Raw genomic sequence first — 19,400 nt, 5'->3', positions numbered from 1 at the left:
GCCATTTCGGAGAGGCGCGGCCCGGGCCGGGGCGGCCATCTTGGAAGCGGGCGGCGCCGGGCGGGAGATCAGCCCCGTACGGCCCCCGCCTCAGGGCGGGCGTGGGGTCTGCCAGCCGTTTTGCCACCGAAACCCCAGCCCGCGTGGCTCAGAAGTTAAACCCATTCCTTTATCGTGTGCTGGAATGATTTTCACGTGAGGCAGGGGAGCCCGGTGCCGTGACTCGGAGACAAAGCGCCCCCTTCTCTACCTCAGAGCAGCACCATGGTTTCGCTCTTGAGTTTCCTCACCCTTGTCCAGTAACAACCAACGTAGTGTTCTGGACTAACGTCCACGGCATAGTCTGATTAGTTTCTGTATTTTGAATTATTTTTAATCAAAAGCCGCTTGGCCCACGCCGGGGCATGGAGCTGGCAAAGTGGTGCTGGGCCTCTCGCTCTGAGGGGGAGCATGGGGCACGTTGGCTGAAGGGCCCTTTGGCCCTAAACTCTCCGTGCTGGAAATGTCTTCCGAGACGGGTGTTTCCATGGTCTGTTTAGCGCTGCACAGTTTAAACTGAATGCTGCGAGAGTCACCTAAATCTCTGGATTTGCGATACATTTTTACATGGCCTGAGCAAGTCAAACGCACAGCGAGAAAATACCAAAAGCCAACGTTTTTACAATAGCGACATCGGAACGAATAGTCGTACCGGTCTTACGTGAATCCCTCCTATTAGTGCAGAGGCTGTGAAGCTGAGAATATATAAGCACCGGCTATTGTCTGAGTGGCAGCAAAACCCCGCGATTTAGGGAGTTGAGCAAGTGCAGGGCAGCAGCGGCAGCGCGGGCAGGCGGTGGCGCTGCACCCTGGAAAATCCCGCCCGGCTGCGGGGCTAGGTGCAGCAAAAAAAAAGAGAGGAATAATCAGAATTCTGTGTGAAGGAGCTGTCACTGGAGTCGTGCTCCTGCTACGGGGCAGGACTAAAACAGGACATTCAGAAGAAATCGTTAAAACGGAAGACAAATCTAAATAAATGCAGCAAAATTTTGGGATTTCCAGTTAGCTGCGAGTTAAAGACTTACGCTCCTGACTGTGGAACTCTTCAGACCAGGAGGAGATTGGAATGTATCTTTTACCCTGCTAGATCAGGTTTTAGGAACATCTGGATTAATATCTCCTTTTCACCTCACATGGTCCCTGGTATTTTACAGAAGCCAAGACATGAGATACAACGTGCCAGTAACAGTGATTCCCTTCATGTGGACCCTTTTCCACAAGTCAGCAGTCATTTCCAAAGCTTAACCGCTTCGATACTGTCTTATTTCAACAGCAAACTAGAGCTTCACCTAACTCTACACGTATGTTTTTAGTGCATCAGTCATCTTCTGCCATTTACCCTTGCAGGCAACAAAGAAACTAATTAATTAATTAATTACCGTGTTGTGTCTTACAGCGTGAAGTAACCAGGAAGGCTGAGGTCACGTAGCTCGCACTTGGTTGCTCTCAGGTTGCTGTTAAGTGATGTTCATTATTCTTTAATAGGTGTGACGATTCTTAATTAAAAACTTGGGAGGGTTTCCCCGTGCCAGCAGGAGCTCAGAGGGGCCTGTCACTTTGGAAAGGCTGATCTGTCCAGGTGGGTCTTTTCTGTGTCTGTCATTGAAGGTCACATCCCGGTTGTCTCACCAACCGGCACCAGATGTTGGTGACTGCCAGCTGGAGTGTAATTTTAAATGGTGACCTGCCTCTGTCTCTTATTTTACTGCCGAGCCCCCAAATGAACATTTTTTAACATATATTAGATTTATCCTCGCCAATGTCACAAGTGCTGAAGGAAAGCCGGGGAAATAGTTAAGATGATCTAAGGCATTAATAGGCTTTGAAGCATGGGAAATACCAAACAAAATGATTGCAAAGGGGAAATATTTTTATATCTAATTATGACTATCCACATTCCTTACCAGCCAATAACATACTAGTTGTTTTTCTACCAGAGAGGCTGTAATCTATCGATACCTGGTTTGCACTGTATGGATAAAACCTTCATTTCACGTTGAGATAAATAGAGATGGTCTGTAGTGTGCAGCATGAAGTCAGACTGTACATGGTATTCAGGTACTGCAAGGTAGGGGAGTAAAGTATAGGTTGAGTAGTAATAAGGTAGCAAGTTAATGCAGAAGGAGAGCGTATCCCGCTGAATACTGCAAGTTGGATCTAGCAGCAGGAGAGAAATATGAAACTTTAGATCGTCTGTCCCCTGTGAGGAGAAGGGAAATTTAAAGTCACTGTGTGCTCTTAAAACACAAGCTTATTTCCTGAGACCTTGCTCAGAGGGAGTTGTTGGTAAGAACAAATTGTTACCGTCTTGTGATAATGTAGAGGTTTAAACCCAGCCGGCAGCCAAACACCACGCAGCTCCTCACACATCCCCCCCACCCTTGGGGAATGGGAGAGAGAGTTGGAGGGATAAGGGTAAGGAGACCTGTAGGCTGAGATAGAAACAATTTAATAACGGAAGTAAAATTACAATAATAATTAGTAATAATAGAACATACAAGCGAGTAATGCACAATATGATGGCTCACCACCCCCTGGACCAATGCCCAGCCCGTTCCCAGCTAGTGACTCCAGAGAAGAGAGAATCCTGAAACCACAATCCTGGAAGCAAGAGTGAGCTTCCTTTTCACCCCTCCTCTGTGCACTGAGCGTGACGTTACATGACATGGAATATTCCACTGGCCAGTTTGGGTCCGTTGCTCTGGCTGTGCTCCCTCCCAGCTTCTCATGCACCTGCACACTGGCAGGATAAGGGAAGTTGAAAAGTCCATGATTTCTTAGCAACAACTAAAATCATCAGTGTATTATCAACATTCTTCTCATATCAAATCCCACACTGAATCCAAAACACAGCACTGTTCTAGCTACTAAGAAGGGGGGAAAAAATTAGGTCTCTCCCATCCAAAACCAGGCCAGATAAGAAGTGAATGAGAATGTGTATCCTGTCTAGGAGAACTGTACATCTGTTAGACTGTGCTAGGAAAAATATCAATGATGATTTTTTTCTGAATCATATTCCAGTGTCTGTGAGGATATTTGTCAGCAGGACTGAACAAAGTGTGCTCTCCGACACAGGAGGGAATTTGGCAGAGAATTGGTATAGGCGTATATTTATCAGCACAGCATCGCATACCTTCAAGAGATACTTCAATTCCAATCTCACAGTATTTTGGCCTTGTAAGAGCCCTTGATCTGATTCCTAATGTAATGCCCCTGTACTTTTATTAGTTAAATTCAGGATATCAAATATAACAGAGTGCTAATCTAATTTTATGGAAATGGGGAAGGACACTGAATTTACAGTGTTTTATTTATCTCAGTCCAACAACTTCATTCTCACTTATCCTAAATCATAACTTACTGAATCATTATACCATGACATGCTTAACCTGATGTTTGTGTGTGCAAATACACGCCTCCCCATGATGTGCATCGATAACTGTCAGATCCAAGGATGAGGCTGGTAATAAAGCACTTTTACAGATGCAGCCCACGCATGGTAACATTTGGAGTATCAGTGCAGAGATCAGCCCATTTCCCAAAACTGTGTTAGCAGCTACTCTGCATGTCTTCGCAGGAATATCCTCACTGAAAACCTAATTCTAAGAATTACCCTTTCCCAGACAGTAAATTGAACAGTTTGAGTTTCACATCTTGATAATGTGCTGATCCAAGCAACTCATACTGAAGGTGAACTGTACTGCCAACTCAAGGTATACAGAGTTCATGAGTTAGACATGCGAACACTTCAAGCTTACGAGTTTAATAAGTAACATTTTTCTTAATTAATAAATTTTACTTCTGCTAGCAAGCTTTTTTCTGCTGAGTTTGGATCAAAATTTCTAGCTTTTATCTAGCATCATAAGGACAATAAATGTATTCTTTTCTATATTTTTATCTTTTTTTTTTAAGATAGCCATGAAAAGGAAAACATTTAGTAGCATGTAATTTGCAAAAAGAGTCATAGAATCATGGAATGGGTTGGGTTGGGAAGGGACCTTAAAGATCATCTAGTTCCAACACCCCTGCCATGGGCAGGGACACCTTTCACAGCATACAATCTTTTAAAAATATCAAGCTGGCCTCCTGCCAATGGCAAAATAAGAATTATTTGCAGAAATAATTTAATGTACCATTTTGAAATAGAGCACATTCCTCAAGCTATTAATTAAAAAAAAAAAAAAAGTTACTTATTAAGAACTGTCTGTCTGTGCCTGAAGTTAATAGTTCCTTTTGAAGTGATGGTGAGTTGTGTCTGTCAGCTGTACTTTCACAAATCAATAAGAAAGCAATGCTTTATAAAATGAAAAGTCAGATGAAAACATATCTAGTAAACAGACTCCACTTGGAAAATGTCAGTGGTGGTGTTACGATTCAGACTGGGTTTAAATCTGTACACACCAACCTATCCTTCCAAAGTTTATGTTAGACCACTGAAGATTTGTGGTTGACCTACATATACAAACAAAACATTTGCTGCATACTTGGGGTGGGGGGATTTCCATGGTAGAAGATGATGAAAATATGCATAATTGTAGATGACATTTTTCATTCCCGAGTCCCGCTGCACGGAACTGTGGAACCGGCCATGCATGAAAGAGGCTTGCAATTCTAATGGGCGGATTGCCCGGCTGCGCTAAGCCGAACCTTCCAGACGTTAAACTCCTGTTTCTTCTGGAGCAACACAAATCTGGTACAATCGTCTACACCAGGCAGACCCTGTACCTGCAGAGGACACGGTATGACACTGACTGACAGTTTCACATGCCACATCTGAGTTCATATCATGTGGCAGCCTCAGAGACTCACTTCAAGATTCTGCTTGCGAGTTTTCTCTGTTTTCTTCAAATCCCAAATACAGCTGAGGATAACATCACACAGCTTCAGTCAACAGGACCTAATTTATCTATGCTTGCCTCCTTATTTCATCACACAGCAGCATTTATAGGACATGATGCCCCCAGGCTTACCTAGTTAAACAAAGATTTTAGTTTATCACCTAGTGATCGTGAGTGTTATCTGATATAAAGCAAACAAGAGGAACTGCAGGTCAAAACACATTTCTGAACTACTCCATCTTTATTTTGATAATTTACCAATACAGAAAAGTCCAGATTTGGCAATGGTTGAAGTTTTTGATTTGTTCCTGTTTTTTCTGTTGAACTGAAGCTCAAGATCAACTCGTTTAAATGAAGGTTGGGCAGTTACATAGTGGGGAATATGAATCTTTACCTCCCTTTGCTTCCAGATCTTTTTTTCACTAGGGGAGCGCACATCTTCCTAGAACGACAGAGGGAAAAACATGTATGTAACCCTCTGACCTTGCAGTAGCTTTGTACGACAACGTTTCACGGTTGTGGAGAACTCCTGACATGCTGTTCCCCTTATGTCTGCACCTCTTGATCGCTGACTATCTTAAGATACCAAGAAAAGCCAACAGATTTTGCTGTGTAGTAATACTGCTTAATTCTGCTGCCTTAAGTAAAGAAAGCAATTGTAAGGGAAACAGAATGTGTCTGAAATTTTGGAAATCCAAATCCAATACACAATTTTTTGCCTCTGCTAGCAAAGCAGGTTATTCCCATAATATGCTGTCCTCCCCTTCCCCCACATCAGCTCATCCTGCTCTGTAGGAGGAGGGGACAGAAGCTGGTTGTTCATATTGTGCATAAAACCAACTCCCTGACTCTTAAATTACTATTATATATAACCAAGAGAAAATCCAAAGCCACTGAAATTAGGGAAGGGTTTTATTGCTTTGATGCACGCCCCAGATGATTCACCTGTATTCATCTTTCTGTCCTATAAAGCCATCGGTAAGTCAGTTAAGTCCCTTTGGTCTTAATTGATGAAACTTTATGGCAGTTACTGCTGCTTCTCAGTAACTATGAATCAGGCATACTTTGCTTCATTCTGCCACTTTATTAAACATGTACAGAGAAATGCTGCTTTCAAGCAAATATCTCCTGGAGAACAGCAAGTGAATTCATCTGTGAAATCCCAAAGGGATGTCCACGGGTGCACTGCAAGTCTGCTAGCAGGATAATACACTTTCCTCTCAAAATTGCACCAGCACAAGTAAAGTAAAGTTGCATGACAAAACCAAATCTGCTAAGATAGTAAGAGTGCAGAGATTTCTCAGATCTCACGAGTGTGATAGGGAAGTGATTTCCTGTAGCAGAGGTTTTGTCTGCCATTACTGGATGTCTGTCTGGTTGTTCTTGCTATGTCACATCTTATTTATCATTTAAAATCTGTGCAGCTCTGCTGTGCAGAAGTAAGTGCTTAAAATGGTTAGCAGAAGGGTGGAAAATTCCTTGGCATTAATACCAGGTCTCCTTTGGAAAGCATGCAGTGCCTCTGCAACTCCATTATCTGAGTTGTGAAGGTAGGTTTGGAAGAAACTTGACAGGATCAGATGGGAGCAACAGCTACCTTCGCTGCAAACCAGCTGACAAAATGATTAAAGAACGCCCTGCGTATAATACCCACTGCCTGATTTACACCACATTTGAGGTGTCTTCAAAAAATTAAGCTGTATAGGAAGATGGATTTCCATCCAGAGTAAATGTCAATGCAGACAGAAATGTGCATCCATGTGCAAGAAAGAGAAGGAAAGAAATCTTGGTAGCCCGCGCCTGAAAAAGAAAGCTGATATAAACCTGTTCTCTGCAAAAACACTTGAAGCTCTGAGCCAAGAAGCTGTCTTTGGTGCTTCACTCCTACTGTGTTCAGAGAAATGGGACTTTCTATGTGTGCTTTGCACATCAAAGGAACAACTAGCTCAGTACCTCCATCTTATGCAAACACCCACTACGAAGTTTGGCTGACTGCTCACGTCAAGAAGGGGTAATGCTAGCAGGGGTTTGTTTATACTAAATCTGTGACATGCAATGTGTAACTTTAATTCCACTTACTTGCTCAGTTTTATTATCCAGAAGAAAAGGCATATAGCTTTCATACCTGCAACAGAGTCAAAGAATTTTCTTTGCCCAACTACAAAGTTAACAGCTTTAAGTTTAGCAGCCTTCAAACTCAATTCTCAAACGCAGATCCAAACCATTAACCTTAGAAGAGCTAAGCCCCACAAAAAGTTCACAGAAGTTAATGAACATGGAATATTAAACACCTCCATTCAGTTGTGATCTAACACAATCTGGCACTGCAAGCTTTATTAAATCACAGTTGCCTTATTTTTCTCAGCGTTCCCATGAGATGTTTCTTTCCCCCTACCCAAAGGATTTTATAATCTGTGGGATACCGGAGAGCACCAGAACAGAAATAAAAAGACCATTCTTGTTATTTCATCCCGTTCTTTCTATCAGATTAAAAAATGTAACTATCCCAAGCAAAGTCCATAATGTTCCCACTTATATAGGAATGCTCTTTTGGCAATGTGAGGGTAATGAGGAGAAACTTTCAGCAGCTCAGCACCATGACAGGTTCATGCATGCCTCAGTTAAAATGCAGAATTGCAGAATCAATGTAGAGACTCACCAGTAGTGGCTGTGTTAGGTTTTTTCCCCTTACTAGTTGAGCTTTGCTGGCATTAGCATCAAAGGAAGCATAAGCATAGGCTGACTGGGTGGCATCTCCTCTATGGGCTTAGGAGAACCAAAGGACTGAATCTTGCTCAATCAGTCCAAGGACATTTGCACACAAAATCTAGGTTATTCATTCAGGTCAATGAATATATTTTTTAAATCAAGATTCGTACAAGATAAGAAAAGTGCCATGAAATGTTAAGTACACTAGACAACAGCATAAGATCACACAAAAAACTCACTAACAAAGAACTAAACCGATGCATCTGCAGGTGAGATGTGTATCTAGAGTCACATACTGGGCAGAAGTCAATTTATGCATTTACATACCTGAAACAAAACCTATCTTCAGTTACGTTGTCTAAAAGAGGGATTAGCAAAAATATAATATTTAAATGAGAGGGTAATGCAACGTTATAGCTTGGAAGAAAGAAAAAGAAGCCTGTCTGAGAACAGAAAAACTTAGCAAAGACAGGAGGCTGACCACAGAATCCACCCCAGCACGAGTGCCAGAATGAGCTGCTAATACCACAAAATACTTGAACATGTAGGCTCACAGTCAGTGAACCCATATTAATTCTTCGGACTTTTTCTCTCTCTCTTAATTGTAAGTTTCTGGATTTTTGGCTCTTGCTCATCTCCCACTGACTTATAAGTACTCAGAGATGCCAAGAAACTGAGGACGATTACAGTCCCGAGATGGAGACTGGGAGTTGTGCGCTGTCTGCCTGTGGCCAAAATTTTCTCTCTTGCTAAGGTGAAAGCCACATAAAAGGTGGTGTCCAGCAACGTTCAATCCTCTGCCTGGGGAGTTACTTGTATGACAAAAAGTTACAACTGATCACTCAAAAATTAATTCTTGGGAACCCAGAGATCAGTTGGAGAACATATAAGCCTCCACCCCTTGGATTGTCTGCAATTCCCATTTCTGATCGTTCCTGTGAAGGGCAAGGAGTGCGGCTGTACTAACAGTCAGAAGACACGTCTTGGGTCTCGCCGTTGCATGTGCCGCTGCCTGCCGAGAGCTTGGGCACGTTGGGCACCCCGGAGCGCCTGGCCTCACCGCCGGGACGGTGCGGCGGGCAAAGCACCGCGGGTGCACGGGCACAGCGGGCGCATCCCGGTGTGATCCTGGGGGTGGATTGAGTTGGCCAGTGGACACCAACTGCGTGACGGGCTTCTGGTAGAGGACATGTACTAATTACCAACAGAGCTGTCAGTCACGTTAACACTGGAATATACAGTGGTGCTACCCTACATTCTCGCGCTGGAGCTGCAGTGAGATCCCAGATCATTGCGGGCGCTGTCTTGTTAAAATGTCTAACACGGGAAATAGAGCAGGTGCTGCTGATGTGACTTACACCGTCCAAAAAAGCAAACAGTTGGGTTAAAGAGGAGACGTAAGCCTTGCTCTCAGGAGCGCGGTGCTGCAGCTGACCACCACGGCACCACCGCCCGGCCCGAGGCGTGCTCAGCACACCTCCGCACCGCACATCTCCAGCTCCAAACTGGGCTCTGGCGGCTTTGTGCCCGCAGAGGCTGTGACCCGGTATCGCTCCTCTGTATTAAAACGGCACCACCAGGCCAGGCCAGCCCCGGACACGCAGAACGGCAAAACCTCCACACGCCCGGATTCAACACGGCGCTTCGGGGGTTCGTTAAAGCTCCCAGAGCCGAATTCGCGAGGCGGCACCGCGGCTGCGGGAGCTCCGCGCCGGGCTCGGGGGTTCGCGTCTTCGTTTAGATGCGTGCGAGTCTGCAGGTGTCGGAAGGAAATACCGATATTGTCAGAAATTTCATATTGATCATGAAAACAGTCTGGCAGCGCAGCATCACTCTTCGAAAGTGACTCCATTGGAATTGACATTCTGTAGACAGCGCAGGGAATGGGTTTATAATTCAGCTGACAAGAAGAATTACATTTTGCTGGAGCAACTGTAGGGTTGCCTTCCCCTCTTTGCAGGTGGCCTAATACAGATTAGAAATGGAATTCACGCCTGCTGTCTCCTGAGCTGGAAAGAAGGGGCATATATATTCAAATAAAGCTTTGAAATATGTTTTTTGTGCGTTTTGGTTTTCCTGCTAAAAGAGCTGTAAGGTTTAAGATGGATCTGAATAGACAGTTAATCACATATTTTAAAAATCTCTCTCTTCCTTACAGGGGAAAAGTAATTAATCTTTGGTTTCTTTTTTTAAATTAACATTTTTTTTTTATGCCACAGACTGTGCTGAGGAGAAGAAAAATCCTTATTTTGATTTTTTTTTTTTTTAAAGATGTAAAGCAACTGTACCTTTAATTGAGTGAAACGGGCTTCTTCACATTGACGGCTTCAGGCATCCAGAGCTATTTGGAGAGTAGATAACACACTGTTAAGATGTGTGGGTCTGAGATGGGGTTTGCATTACCTTAGTAACGTGCTTACTCCGTTCTGCTCTAAAGTCTGTCTCTTACAATTAGGACACTCATTGTGGCACAACAGTCAGCTGCAACCCTGACAATGACAAGGCTGTAACTGCCTGCCAGGTGTCTCGCACCAGGCAATCTTACTGACCACATCTAGTCCCTAATCTCTACATACCAAACTGTCTTACTTGCCCTATAATCTTCAGTGACAAACTTCACGAGGTCAATACCGGGAGCTGCTTGTGGAAAGGGGGCTGTTTCTGCAGAGCTCTGTGAGCTGGCAGGGCTCTGCGTGGGAGCACAAGTACCCAAACTCTCCAGGAAGGCCAAAGCAGGGAGTTTGGGAGAATCTCTTCTGGCTCAGCCATCACCAGCTCTCCTTTTGCCCCCACCCGTTAATTCCTCTTTGGTAGCGTGGCCTGTTCCCCACCGCAGCTCTGTTCATCACAAGGCCAGCCGGCTGCGCGGAATTGATCTGGATTACCTGTGACTGTACTGACAGCCACCTCAGAGCAGGGAAGGAGATACCTGCAAAGCAGAGACCACAGATCTGCAGCCATACGGATGTGCCCTTGCCACCGGCACAGAGGGAAATCCTGGCTCTATTGCTCCCTTCCCTGCTGCCCTCAAACTCTCATGGTCTGTGTGGTTTGACTCTGCTGTGGTTTACCAAAGGCTATAGCTGAACTTAACTGCTCTTAAAAATGCCATTTTGCAAAGGCATTTACAGAAGCATCATAAAAGCCAGATGACCTTTCAGATTGCTTGCGGTGTTTATTTCAAGGCAGGTGAAAGAGCAGTAAATACTGAGCCAGGAGAACTCATCTCTGAAAGCACTATCAAGTAGAAGTTTTCCAAGATAAAACTAATTTCAAGCGTTACGGTAGAGAAATAAAACCAGATCTGTGTCAGTACCAGTGATAGCTATGGGGCTGCTCTTGGGGAATTGTTTTGTCTCTGTTCATATGTATATTATCACCCTGAATATTTGCATGGGCCTTCTGATTAGCTGCCCCTTCCCCTTCCCTCTCTATAGGGGAACAACTTCAAAAAAAAAAAAATCCCGAAACCCCACAACTTGAAAACATACACTCAAAACCCAGATGCAATTCATCAACCAAAGGCTCTTGAGAGGGTAACTAAGCTTTGTAAACTGCCCTCTGCTCCCCTCACTAACCTGCCTGCGACAGCTGTGCAGAGATGGGCTGTGTGGCACTGAGGGAGCTGACAGACCCTGCTGGGAACCTGCCAGGTCCAGCACCCTGCCCTTGGCTCCAGAGCCACAGCACCGCACCCGGCACCAGCCTGTGCTGGCAGAATGCTCGCATTTCTCATTGGGCTGCTCACCCTCTCACTCGGATGGCATTTTTCTTGCTCTCACCAACATGCCCTGGACGTGCAAGTTATTCCTCAGAGCTGTGAGCCACAGCGCTGCACAACTGTAATGGCCTTTTGTTCCATGTGCGAGGTGACTGTCTAGGACACTGCATGTTTTCCTCATTCCCAAGGCTGAGCTGGCAGCTTTGTGCCTCCTCCGCTTGGCAGAGATGCGGGCAGCACTCCTTCCTGTGCATCTGTGCCACGTGTGCTGCCACAGGTCCCACCGCCCTGCAGCAGCCGCCTCCTGCCAACAGGTACAACCGGAACCTACAACCCAGCGTAAAGGGAGAGTACAGGCAGCCCAGGGAACAGCACAGAGCAGGAAGCTGTCTGCCTTCAGGTCTTCCCTAACAACCCACATACTGCTATTGCATGCAAGGGAACAGGCAAATGACTTGCAGAAAGCTGTAGGTGTGGTGAAGTGGTAGAGGCGGAGGTGCTGGGAACCCACCATCTGCCCGCAGCTCAGCGCCCCAGTAAGGGGCCCTGCTGGGACTGGTGCTGACACTTAAATGCAGCCACCCAATGCCAAGGGCAGCCGCTATCGCAGTTCAGCCAGGCAGCTCATTTAGGACTGAAGCTTCCATAGCATAGTTAAAAACAGCTCATGTAGGACACAGATTTAAGCTAGTTTACCAGGCTTCTGCACAGCTGAGCTGGTCCAACCAAGCAGGGACAACGGTGTCCAGAAGGAGGATAGCCCAGACTGAAAAGTTAGGCCAGTATCACAAGCCTTTTCCGGAAAACCTAGTTGCTGCACATCCTGGCAACTTTTCAACTCTTAAGTGCTTTTAGCTCTGAGTCTGTTAAAAGCAGGTGTAGTGAGGAATGTCAAAGGATGGACAGTCCCATTTTCAGGCCCACGGGATCGTGACTTGATTAGCAACAGATGCTGCCCCGCAAAGCACTGGTAAAGGCACATCCAGAATCTGAATGAGGTCAGAGGCTCACACCCGACATTAGAAATCCATGAACTTCTTCCTGACTTTGATAATATTATCCACAACAGATATTCCTATTGTGTCCTGGGTCAAGGGGAGTCTAACCAAGCAGGGACTAAATTAACGAGACACTGCTTGTTTTGAAGAAGCCTACACCATTAACTTGGGCATTGCTTTACAGACATCTCACTGTTCTGTCTTTCAGTACATCGGTAGCTTGGACGTACCCAGGCCCAACAGCCGTGTGGAGATTGTGGCAGCCATGAGAAGGATTCGGGTAAGTTCAAAAGAGCTGAACCCCACCTGGAATAAAGGGTTACATTCACTGGAGTGACTTGGTTGCAGTGTGCTGTTCTGCATTCCCCCCCCCAACCCGTTCTATCTGGAGCTCAAATCTCAGCACAATCAGGATTGTCACAACCTCCTCCAGAAATTCCCAAGGCATATTAGGACAGACCCATCCCCTGCTCTTTGCGAAGGGCTCAGTTAGCAAAACTCAGACATAAAACCCTAGTCTCTGCTGAGCAGGTATTGGAATTCTTGAACCTAAGAGATGCATTTAGCCTGTTTGGATTTTTGTGTGTATGAAAAAGGAGATGTACACAATCAGCTCCACAAAAGCACAAATTCATTGGCAGTTCCAAATACATTATGTTGTTATATATTGAAATAGAAGTGGCCTGGCAGATGTTATGAATGTAAATCCCATCAGGCTAGACTTTGTGGATTCTGCTGCTTATGGAATAATTTGCTGCTTTCCCCCATCCTCCAGTACAGTTTTACAGTTCCTGTTTCTCATCATCAAGTCTGCGCTCTTCCTCCTGTAGCCCTTTATTCTCCAGAACAGCCTGTGAATGGTCACCAGATTTAGCTACGATTAGCAGGGTAGCTAGCTTACATCTGCTTCATGTATAACCAGTTCAAGTGTATCTACCCCAAAAGGCAGTGCAGCTCTTGTGCCTGGCTCAAGTTTTGCAGGGGTCTTAATCCTGAGGCAGTTCATATGTCTCACATCAACTGAAGCAGGTTTGAGAATCTTCCACTTAAAGCTTTGAAGGGATTATCCTATTTCCCTCCGCTCCCCCCGCAGTGTTTAACCATCTAATTTTCATTTAGAATAGTGCTTTTTAAACTTAGCCTGTAACCGGCTGGGGAGCTGATGTATTCATCTCCAGCCAAGCTCAGAAATGACATTCCCCTGCCTTTGCCTGCTCAGACTATTAGTACAGCTCCTGCTCAGAACACGGTGCAGCAGCAATCTAAATTGCCTGGTTATTTATGGAACAGGTGAACATCTATAGGAGCTAAAGGCAATAGGCGAGAACTACCAGGGCAGCTTAGATGCTGGTATAACTATCGGTAATTTTTGAGCTGAATCAATATTTAGCATCAGATTTGATGCTTCACTTCTGCCAATCTTTGACTGGCTAACACTCTTGCAAGAAAAAGCAGACAGTATTTTTTAAAAACCAGTTTCTAGGAAGTGGTGCATTCTGTTTTCACCCCTGCTATTGCCATGATGGTATCTAGCTCAGAGTCGTGGCAGGGCAATAGCATGCCTGAGTGCTACATGAAGCATATAAGAAACCACTCTGCATTCATGGATGCCATCAGTTAATCTTATCACACAATATTTTTAAAGTAAGCATCCTGTATTCTATACTGGGTTTTTAATCTTGGAAGCCCTTTCCAAAAAGGGAGGGCTTCCCTTTTCATGTGCGTATTGTACAGCAGGATCTTATTCAGACACTTCCTGGCTGCTGAGCGGAAGATGCTCCTCTATTGAAGATAGTTAATTGGCACTGATCCTTAATTAGAGCATAAAGAATGAACTGGGAGGTCTTTGAAGAGAATTCTGGTGCATAGAGTACACAACCTAGGAACTGAGGGAAGATGGGAGTTATTTATGTAGCGTTCATTTGCATGCAGAGGCCTTGTTTATACTAGAGATTTTTTCCCATGGACTTTCAGCAGCACCAGTTGCAACTGGGAGGAAACACTGGAAGAAGCTATTGGTGGAAACTAGTATTTTGCTACCATCTTATTGTGAGTGGTAGTTTGCAGTGTAAGAACGAGAAAGGTCCTGCAGCCCTGCCAAGTCTTGGCAGGGGCACGTTGTGCTGAAGCTTTCATCCTTTGTGCACTCCAGTGTTCCTCTGGAATTCTCTGCTGGAGCGGAAACGAAAAGTCGCCCAGTACAAGCCTCAGCACAACATTTCCTCTGCTGCTCTCTGTGCCCTGCGACATGGGAGGAGGCAGCATGAGCCATGACCGGAGCAGTCGGTGACGGAGCCGTCTGAGCACAGGGGCAGCCCCACAGCACGGGCAGGCGGTTACTCATTGCTTCTGCCGCTCCAAAAGGGAACCAGGAAGGAGGATGAGGAGTCACAGCTCTGTATTTTCCAGGCTCTGACAGAGCTGGTTACTGTAGTTATTCATTAGTAAAGGGATACAAACTGAAACTGCCTTCCTACTACCACATCTGATTCTGGTCTCCAGTCTGTGATTAAAAGCACTTGCCCCAGGGAAAAAACCTTGAGCTACCTAACACTTAAAGTTGTCCTTGGAGTGTGGGGAGAGAGAGAGGGCGGTAAGAAAAGTAGCAACTCCAGGTGCTATGTCTGCTCCCTGGCATCTTACTGTCTTGTGTCTTGTACCGGGCTCTTTTGCCAGTTGCATATGAATTACTCCAGGGAACCTGGGAGGAGTTCCGTGGTATTCTCCAGGCGTTAGCGGAGCAGTCTGCTTGCAGACTTCAGGACATACAGAGTGCACAGGCTGTAGGACATTACTCCCAGCGTGCCTGAAATGACATGTTTTCACATTACTCTGCTGAAACTGCAATCCACTCTTTTGCAGTTGGTATTTAAGATGCGCTCTCACAGTAAAGCTTAAATCCATATTCCTGACTGAATGGATGCTTGTAGAATTACTAGCAGTACTCCATTAGGCACACATTAGATTCCCAGTTCATAACAGACTGGAAAACCTTGTCTCATCATGTTCTGTGCTCCCACTGGAGGGAATGCAAATGCAATAGGTAGAACAGGGAAGCTGCTGTTCTTAGCTTTCCATTATGCAGAGCTAGACAACTTTAAATTTGCTAATCCAGTGGATTATTAGCTACATACAGCTGCCATGTTATTATATGATCACCAGAGTTCAAACTAATCCCTCTGCCACCTTTTGCCCTGGCAGGGAAGATGATGAAATTAGTTTGCTACTTGAATAAGTACACAGTGCTCTGACAGGCGCGTCGAGTTGCTGTTTATGAGAGTCCAACTCATTGCACAGCTCCAAGCACCCGGTGCAGGCAGGCGTTCCTCCGCCTCCCAGGGAGAAGCCGCACGCCACATCTGCTGTCTCCTGCTGCCCGAGGCCATCCAGGTCTGGGTGTCTGGCAGCGCTCGCTCCGACTCCTGCGTTCAGAGTCAGCGTTCTGGTGGAGCTGGCTTTCTCCTGAAGTGGATTCATCTGCAGATATTTGAGCCTTCTCAGCACTCTAGGGAGCTCATGTACAATATAAGATTTTTCTTCCTGCAGAAGTGGCAGCTAATGTGAAGAATGTGAAAGTTCTTCTTGAGGGCCCAAATAGCTCCCTGATTCAGCAGGATCACCCTTTGCCTAGACGCATGACTTGTCGCTGCCTGTTAACTAAATAGCCAAGTTCTCCCCTTAGCCAGGTAAAGGATCTCACAGAATTTAAGAGGAAAGAGGTCGTGGAGCCCACACAACACAGACAGTAACAGGAAAGCTTTGCTGAAGACACCTATGGGTAAAGATGAGTTTTGTAAGACACAGAACATTTTCTTGAAGCTCCTGAGGTTGCTTGGGAAATCTTGCCCTGAGACACCAGGGAATGGCTTTATGTGAAGGGTTAACATCACAACACGTCCTGCATCCATTGCCCTGCTTCCGCAGAGCGAGCACTGGCCAGAGGAGACACAGTCAGAGCAACTCTACCCTCAGTGCAGCACCTCACAGCCAGTCAAGCAGCCCTTGTGAAATGCTGCTATTTTGAGTGATGAGTTGGACAAGGACATGACAGGAGTAAGCGTCAAAGCCTGTCATCCCCACAGACGGCCTGCTGCCAGCAATTCCCCAAGTCACTCCATTTAATTACCTTTACAGCGCAGAATCAGTTTCCCTGGAATTTGCACTTGAGATTCTAAGAAGCCTAGAAATTTCAGGTCTGATTGGAAGGTCTAGCTTGGACCTAAGCAGGTATTAACACTCAGAAAGGAGCCAGATGTTGAATTATTTAATCATTTCATAAGGGAACAGCCAACTGGTGCTATGCCCATCCAAGCACCAGGATGAACAAACAGGAGGCAGGCATCCAGACTAATGTGTTTCTTCTGTTACCTCCACATTTCTTAGGCCTAATTTAATTGAGAAGTCTTTTTCCCCAGAGGCCAGTGTGCCAGAGAAGCAGAAACATTTATAAATCTTGACGCAGGATACAACAGAAATGCCTGAGTTCTCCTTGGCATGAGAACTGCGTTCTCACTTCAGCCTCCCTGTTACCCTGATCGTTCTTGCTGCATCCACACTCTTAAGCAGAGCCTCAACGCTTTGCAATTTCTCCACACAGTATTCTAGCGAGGAAACGCACTCTAGCCACACTGTAAGTCATATTGACTGTCAGGTATCAACTGGTAGTGTTGAAGTGTGACATGACATCAGTTTAAATCAGGATGAGTGAAAGTTACAATCCTACAGTGCAACCTTGCGCAGCGGAGGCAGCAGGGACGGCCACACAGAGCCTGCTTCTCCCGCACCCCAGCAGCTCCCAGTCTGAACGCTGGGCTGGCTTCATAAGGCAGCTTGCACTTAAAGCCACACCAGGCTATAAACTCCAGTGGTTCAGGAGCAAATATGGATGTCATTTATCTGCTCTTGCTACAGGAGAGGAACCAGGTGGACAGCTAGCAGAGGACAGGGTGTCTGTCTTCAGCCATCTCAGTTCAATTTATCACTGCGTGGCAGGCTTGGAAGGTAGAGACATTTAATAGACTTGTTCATGACATTCTTCTAGAACACGGTTCCTTTAGTTTTCCCAGACAGACAGCCTTAATGCAGAGGAGAAGTTCACCAAGATAACTGCTGAATAGATTTCTCTGATGTATTCTGCCTATAAGACCAAGTTATTATGCTTGGAGCTAAGTTTTCCTGCCAGCTTCATGTTAATCTGAGCTGGAGTTGTGATCAGCACTAAAAAAAGATAGAAGCTGAACTCCCAGCTGCTGGGTTCTTGGTTCATCTTTGCAGCCTCTCCCACTATGATGAAGTTATTTGGTCTGCTGCAGCTGAAGCACAGACTCAAACGTGGAAAGTGCAAACTGCTGAAGCTCTTGCCCTGGTGTAGACCTCTGTAGCTGCATGCTGGGATCTGTTGTTGGATGGGAGTTTATTCTGCTGCAGTTCCTGGAGGGCTTTTCCTTTCAGCCTCTTTGGAAAAGCATTCAAATGCTGAACTAATGACAGCCCTGGGCTGTGAAAGAAAACAATCCTAGCTTAAAATATTTCAACAGCCCTCAGACTGCTGGTGTAGACTGACCCTTAGTTCTCAGAATGCCATGCACCTTCCATTCGTTTACAGGAAGGTGAAGGAAAAACATATGACAGTTCTTAACACGGTTAGAGAGTAAAACACGAGCACCTTGAATGTCTGCTCCAACCCTCTAGCACACCCTGAGCCAGTTAAGGTCACAGCTGATAGTACACAGCGGTTGTGGGAAAATGCTCCATGTTGGTAACCAAGTCTCATTTACTAGAAGCTTTACAGACAGAACTGGGCCATGTCAGTTCACCCAAGGCCTTTAAATAAATATCGTCATCACATAGCGACATTCACTAGATCACTTGAGGAACTGCACTGTAGAAGATAGTCTGGTCGTGGATCCAGTCAACACTTACACTGACGAGCATACAGGCAGACAGCAGACACCTTATTATAAGAACATGAGAGGAGGACTTCAGGGAGACAAGCTTCCCCAACATTTCTCTTCCTCCTTCTCCTCCGTACCAAAAGGGCTATGTATTTACCCCAAAATGTGCTCCGAGAGCACCTTTTTCTAGGATACCTTCCCTGCTTCTCTGGAGAGCCATGCCAGGGTTGCTTACACTGATACGTATTAGACCGAGTCTATAGCTTCCAGGAGAGAGCAGCAGCTTTAGGTATCCAAACCAAGTATACATGAGCATGTACTATCTTGCTCTGATACCTTCTGCAGAAAGTCTGGTGTCACTTTTGGCTCCTTTCCAAAGCAGAGGCCTAAGAAAGGCTCATGCAGCTTCACACAGGCGGCACATGATCAGACTATAGTCAATCCTCAGTACAACCTACAAGTCTACCCAAGAAAAGAATGAGGAACTTACACGAGTGACTTGGAAGGAGATTTACAGCAATCATGGATGGCTTTCTGTCTTCTGCCTACTCTCTGGATCTTTCTGTACTTCTGTCTGCCTGTTCAGCAGCTCACGTACCTTTGCCTGCAACATTACCTGCTCTCTGCTTTATTAAGGGAAGATACCAGTCAACACAAAGAGCTACAGGCACAGAACAATCTCTCAGACAAGTGGGCTAAGAAAACTGGGATTGGCAAGAGGACATGAAGAGCAGAGGGGATGACTTGGCTCAAGGCACCCTTGCCATATGGCCCTTCTCTTCCCCAGGCACCTAGAGCCCCAAGCAGAGCTGTGTCCCATTACCCGACCCACCTGCAGGAGTGCTCAGCTCCAGGCACGATGGTCTCAGAAACACCGGTTACTCCCAGGGTCCCAGCCATGTCACGCATCTGAGCCAGTTTAAGGTCTCTACCACACAAGATTAAGCTAATTGGTTTTACCTTTCCAGGCCCTGGCAAAATACAGCAAGTGTTTTCAGGATGGTAATTTAGTGTTAATTGCAGCTAAGTTTAGCCCTAATGCCTCATTAGGTTGTTTGCCTCTAGTTGTTGCAGCTATAGCAGAGTCTCCTGCGCAGGGATGGGGATCAGGCTGGACTTCCTGGGAGGCAGAGGAGTCCTGCACCACGCTCTGAGGGTCCAGCTGAGCCATGCCAGGAAGCCTCTTGCCTCCTCCTACCCA

The 19,400-nt window shown here is 45.7% G+C and overlaps 1 protein-coding gene across 1 annotated transcript in view; it reads left to right on the top strand.

Moving 5' to 3' along the window:
- The first annotated feature begins 12,256 nt into the window (after positions 1-12,256).
- Positions 12,257-19,400, top strand: part of LOC113486578 (carboxyl-terminal PDZ ligand of neuronal nitric oxide synthase protein-like) — a 33,156-nt gene continuing 26,012 nt past the window's right edge. Inside the window, exons 1-2 of the mRNA XM_026860641.1 lie at positions 12,257-12,277; positions 12,514-12,585. Of these exons, the coding sequence (XP_026716442.1) occupies positions 12,257-12,277; positions 12,514-12,585 (93 nt within the window). The remainder of the gene's footprint in view (positions 12,278-12,513; positions 12,586-19,400) is intronic.

The sequence above is a fragment of the Athene cunicularia genome (genome assembly GCF_003259725.1).
Source record: "Athene cunicularia isolate RWA chromosome 17 unlocalized genomic scaffold, athCun1 chr17_part1, whole genome shotgun sequence".
Taxonomy (NCBI): domain Eukaryota; kingdom Metazoa; phylum Chordata; class Aves; order Strigiformes; family Strigidae; genus Athene; species Athene cunicularia.
This window is presented reverse-complemented; position numbering and strand designations above follow the sequence as displayed.